General features: G+C 42.1%; 1 protein-coding gene across 1 annotated transcript; it reads right to left on the reverse strand.

Annotated features, from left to right (window-relative positions):
• Positions 1–1,164: 1,164 nt before the first annotated feature.
• On the reverse strand, positions 1,165–4,416 carry LOC115990293. Its single transcript, XM_031114141.1, has 4 exons — positions 4,180–4,416; positions 2,984–3,054; positions 1,968–2,922; positions 1,165–1,821 (listed from the first exon to the last, which is right to left on the reverse strand). Exons 1-4 carry the CDS (start codon positions 4,414–4,416, stop codon positions 1,165–1,167), a joined length of 1,920 nt encoding a protein of 639 aa, XP_030970001.1.
• Between the last annotated feature and the right edge of the window lie 1,092 nt (positions 4,417–5,508).

A 5,508-nucleotide genomic window follows, 5' to 3' on the forward strand; every position in this document is an offset into this window, starting at 1 on the left:
TTGGATCTCCTTGGTATTCTGCGGAGGCTTCATATCCAGTATTGCTTGAATTTTATCAGGATTTGCTTCAATTCCCCTGTGGGAGACCATAAAGCCAAGGAATTTTCCTGATGATACTCCGAAAGCACATTTACTAGGATTCAGCTTCATGTGATACTGTCTTAGCGTGTCAAATGTCTCCTGCAGGTCGTTTAGATGCCTCCCTTCGTCTTGGCTCTTTACCAGCATGTCGTCTACATAGACTTCCACATTTCGCCCAATCTGCTGTCGAAACATGTGATTGACCAATCTCAGATATGTGGCCCCTGCATTCTTTAAGCCGAATGGCATCACCTTATAACAGAATAAGCCTTGACTAGTGATAAAGGATGTTTTCTCCTGGTCCGCCTCGTCCATCCTTATTTGATTGTATCCTGAAAAAGCGTCCATGAAACTAAGCAACTTGTGGCCCGCAGTTGAGTCCACCAATTGATCAATGCGTGGTAGCGGATAACTATCTTTCGGGCAAGCCTTGTTCAAGTCAGTAAAATCCACGCACATTCTCCACTTACCATTTGCCTTCTTGACCATTACAACATTTGCCAACCAATCTGGGTAGTACACTTCCCGAATAAACCTCGCCCCCATCAGCTTTTGAACTTCGTCTTTGATAGCATCATTTCTCTCAGGGGCAAACACCCTCTTCTTTTGCCGCACTGGCTTGGAGGAAGGGCATACATTCAGACGGTGGGTAATGACACTAGGGTCTATACCCGACATGTCCTCGTGACCCCATGCAAACACATCAATATTTTTCTTCAAAAAGTGGACGAGGTCCTCCTTAATCTTCTCTTCTAGATCTGCTCCAACCCTGGTACACTTCTCAGGGTTCTCTTCGTCCAGAGAAATGTCTTCTAATGCTTCGGTAGGCTCTGCTACCATTCTCCTTTCTTCAATATTCATGGCTTGAATTTGCTCGTCCATGGCCAACATGGCCAAGTAACATTCTTTTGCTGCCAGTTGATCCCCTTGTACCTACCCTACTCCGTGTTCTATTGGAAACTTAACTGATAGGTGGTAAGTAGAGGTAATGGCCTTCCAACTATTCAAAGTTGGTCTTCCAATTATGGCGTTATAGGAGGACGGAAAATCTACCACAAGGAAATTCACATCCTTGGTGATTTGTCATGGGTATGCCCCCACTACCACTGATAAGGAAATAGTATCCACGGGTACCTTCATTCCACCAAAACCTACTAAGGGGGAGTTCACTGGACGGAGCTGGTCTCGTCCTAGCCGTATTTGTTGAAAAGCTGGATAATACAAAATGTCCGCCGAGCTTCCGTTGTCTACAAGCATCCTTCTAGTTGTGTAGTCAGCAATCATTAAGGTGATGATGAGAGCATCATCATGGGGGTGATGAATTCTCTCAGCGTCTTCGTCCGTGAAGGTGATCGCTGCTTCGTCCGTGGACCTTACTCTCGGTGATCGTCCAGAAAGCTGGACACTCTGCACTACCTTCAAGTATGCTTTCTTGGACTTGGATGACTGGCCTATCGAACTTCCCCCTATAATGACTCTTATTTCTCCGAGGGGTGGTCGTGATGATTCTTCCATTTTCCCTTTCATCTTCTCGTCCCTGTTATCTCGTCCAAGGAAATTCCTTAGCTTCCCTTGCCTTATGAGATTTTCGATTTGCTGCTTTAAATCGAAACACTCGTTTGTATCATGACCATGATCCCTGTGGAAGCGACAGTACTTGTTCCGATTGCATTTATTGGGATCTCCCCTCATTTTCTCCAGCCACTTCAAGGAAGGATCATCCTTGATCTGCATAAGGACCTGCTCAAGTGGGACGTTCAAAGAGGTATACTGCTAGTTCCATGCTGAAGAGCCGGGTTCTTAATGTCTTGGTCTTTCCTGTCTTCCGTTCGTCCCTTCTTTGGACGAGGGCCCTACTCTAAGTGGTGACCGGGATTTGCGTCTACTCTCTCAGACCTCTTCCTCTTCTTAGCAATGATTGCGTCTTCTGCATTCATAAAATTTTGAGCCGAATGGACAAGTTCTGCCATGGATTGGGGCTCTTTTTCATAGAGTTTGTGAATGAACAAATCCGAATTCACCCCATTATGGAAAGCCGCCAACAAGAGCTTATCATCTGCTTCGTCCACACTCAGGGCTTCTATGTTGAAACGGGTGATGAACGACCGTAAACTCTCGTTCTCTCCCTGCTCTATGGTCAATAGGTTGGACGAGGAACGCTTATGTCTTTGTCCTCCTATGAAGTTGTTAACAAACAACTTGCTTAACTCTTCAAAAGAACTCACCGAATTCGGGGGTATTTTGCTAAACCAAACTTGTGCTGGGCCCTTGAGGGTAGTAGGGAATACTCTGCACATTATTTCATCGGGAACCTCTTGGAGATGCATGGTGGTCTTGAAGGTAGCAATGTGATCGAACGGGTCTCGTGTTCCATCGTACGAATCCAGAGAAGGCATCTTGAACTTCGATGGTAGAGGGTGACCGTTGATGGAAGCCGTAAAGGGGGAATCAGTTCGGTGGACCAGGTCTTCTATAGGATTTGTCCTTCTCATATTCTCTTTCATTTCCTCCATGAATCTTCTCATTTGGTCCATCTCTTCCTTCAAATGTGGCACTGCTCGTGAAGTGGTACCTCTTAACTGACTTCCAATCTCAGTGTTCTCTCTGTCATCACGACTCTGCGTTTGTTCTCCACCCTCACGTTCTTCACGCGTCTGCCTCCTTAGATTAATCTCCATTCTTAATTCTTGGTTTTGGCGAGTCAACTCCGCCATTGCGGCCGCCATGGATTGTATGTTTTGGATAGATGAAGTCTGCATGGCCGGTGCAGATTGGCGATCACGGTGAGGGTTGCTCGAAGCATCTCTGCTTCCCTGATGGCCTGGGCTGGTAGCCCTCGATCTGGTCCATACCATCAACTTTTTGTCAAAGAGAAGAAAATTGTAAAACAATTTCTTCCCACAAACGGCGCCAACTGATAGCGATCAAGGAATCAGTTAGTCGAACAGCACGAATCACGATGATGTTGAGGGCCTGAAAGATAAGAAATAGAAGATCAGAGGAGACCGGGGTTGGCCGGTCAAAATTCCTCCGATGATGAAGTTAGCAATTCTCCTCTTAAAGAAATATATTGTCTGGAAAGAAGAAATACTTAGCCTTTTTTTGTCGGAGATTCATCTCCTTTTATAGGTTTAGGGAACGGTTATCTGTTGGATAACTTCCCCCTATTTCACGGAGTCCGGAGCGTACAATTTGATAACCGCTATAGCGGTTATCTTTTCATGTCAAAACTTCCTTGCTCTCGTCCTAAGTGCTATTTGGACGAGAAATAGTTCACCAGTTAGTACACGTCGTCCAGAGGTTTCTCTGGATGACAGTAGTGTAGTCTGCCTTATGAACTTAGGATGACGTGCCTTTTGTATGGACGACATCCATGGACGAGTAAGGAGTTGGCTATTTTTTAGACACCATAAGCTTTTACTATTGTTCTTGTTTTAAATTTTATGCTTGGTATTTGATGCGACCTATCCCCCCCCCCCCAAAAAAAGAATGCTAATCTTAGCAATTAAAGAAAGTTTACATTTTTTTTTCACACACATATATAAAAAATTAAATCTTCTCTGTTGCCTATGACATTTACATCAAATGGTATTTCCTCATCCATCTATCATCTACTTCTCTCCTCTATATCTCCAATTAGGCTTTACTGCTCCTCTAATTTTCTGACGCAGGACAATCAAAACAAAACTGAAACAACAATAAAATAAATGAATATGAGCTAGGAGCCAGCACGTAGACCTGGCTTGGAGTTAGCACCAAGCAGGGAAACCACTAGGAGTCAGCAGTTAGGGTAGACCTAGAGTCAACACCAGACCAAGGAAAGACCAAACTACCATTTTTTCATTCATTAAAATATCAACTATCTCCTTAAGGAGTATAATAGGTTGCTTATAAAGGATTACTAAACCCTAGTTTTAATTGGCTAGGAAACCCTAATTACCTTATTACAAAAATAACCTTGCTTCCAAATTAAAATATTAATAGCCTAATAAACTACTAGGACTTAAAACATAAAAAATACAATTGACTTGCAAACATAAATAATACTAAATAAAAATTTTTGTGCATCTCCTTAGGGAGCATAGGGAAAAGAAAAACCTTGAATTCCACCATATCAAACTCATTTGGAATAACAAAATCAATGTGTGGAATCAGTATAATCTCGCCTTGAACCTTATGAACCATAGGAAGCAATGTGGTTTTAACCTCTTTGACTTCACCAAGATGTAGATCTTCAAGGACTATGGAGGGTTGATTAGAAGCAGGTTCAACAACTTCAACTTTCACATTATGTGCACCCTCAAGCTTGCTGGGTAGTTTTTGAGTGGGTGCCATTATCTTTTCTAGCTGGGCATTAATCCTAGAGATTATTTGCTCCCCCGATGTCCATGAAATAGGTGAAACATTCTGATTTGCCTTTCTTACAATAGAAAAAAGTGAACTAAGAAGATCCAAGGAAATGTCTTCACTTTCATTTATGTCCAGACTCAATTGTTTCCATGGCTGAAAGTACAACAGTTGGATGGTTGGACCTAATCATCTTTAAGAAACTTTGAAACATCTCAACAACCAATGCATCATATTCAAGATCCAGCATCACCAAGCATAACTTGACCTTTGCATTGTATCAAGAATTGAAACCACCTTTTTATAAGAGCGAGTAGACACATGAGACATATTTTCTAATGCTGCCAAAATCAGTTGAAATATTTCTTTCATTTGCTCATCCTTATATGGGGCATCTGGTGCTGTTATCCTTTAATCTTTATAATGCAAGATAAAACTGAAACCTTCACATCCATTTCAGCATGTTGCAAAAGTTTATTAGTGATTAGTGCCTTCACTAAGGGTAAAAATGCATCTCGCATTGATTTGGATGGTTCTTGCTCCATATATGCTAATAAATTTTCAACTTTATCAAGAAGCGTGAGGAGATCATGAATGGAGGAATGAGGGTTAAGGAGTATATTCCCAACCTCCTTAATCTCCTTCTCAAATTCTCAATCAAAGGCAGTCATATTCAGATTAGACTTGGAGTCACAAAACACTGATATGGAAAATTTCTGCGAAGTTGAAGAACACTTGATGTGCACAGGTTGGCTTCTGGGTTTAATGGGCTAATATGACTACTTATATTTTTTTAAATTAAGCCAGGGTGGATTTTGCAGTGAAGGGGTATAGGACTGGGCTATTTGGTTAATTGGTTTTGAAATTTTTTTTTTTTGTTTTTTTTTGGGGGGGGGGGGGGGCTAGTGGTGGGCACTCACTTAAAGGCTTTGGTTTAAAAATGACTTGGGTTGGTTGGTTTTATTTGGACTGGGTCAGGGAATACTAAAATCAAAAAGGCTTCCTAATTGGCTGTGTCGAAAGCAAGAGAGGGAAACTTGATTAACAAATGGAACGGATTAGGAAATGGTATGGGTTATA

Source organism: Quercus lobata, chromosome 5 (genome assembly GCF_001633185.2).
Source record: "Quercus lobata isolate SW786 chromosome 5, ValleyOak3.0 Primary Assembly, whole genome shotgun sequence".
Lineage (NCBI taxonomy): Eukaryota > Viridiplantae > Streptophyta > Magnoliopsida > Fagales > Fagaceae > Quercus > Quercus lobata.

Excerpts from the sequence above, each read along its gene's own strand:
- LOC115990293 (XM_031114141.1), bottom strand. The coding sequence starts at position 4,416 with ATGGCACCCACTCAAAAACTACCCAGCAAGCTTGAGGGTGCACATAAT. Across the intron at positions 3,055-4,179 it reads TTGATATGGTGGAATTCAAG|GCCCTCAACATCATCGTGAT; the intron begins GTTTTTCTTTTC and ends CTTATCTTTCAG. Across the intron at positions 2,923-2,983 it reads GCTATCAGTTGGCGCCGTTT|ATCGAGGGCTACCAGCCCAG; the intron begins GTGGGAAGAAAT and ends GGTATGGACCAG.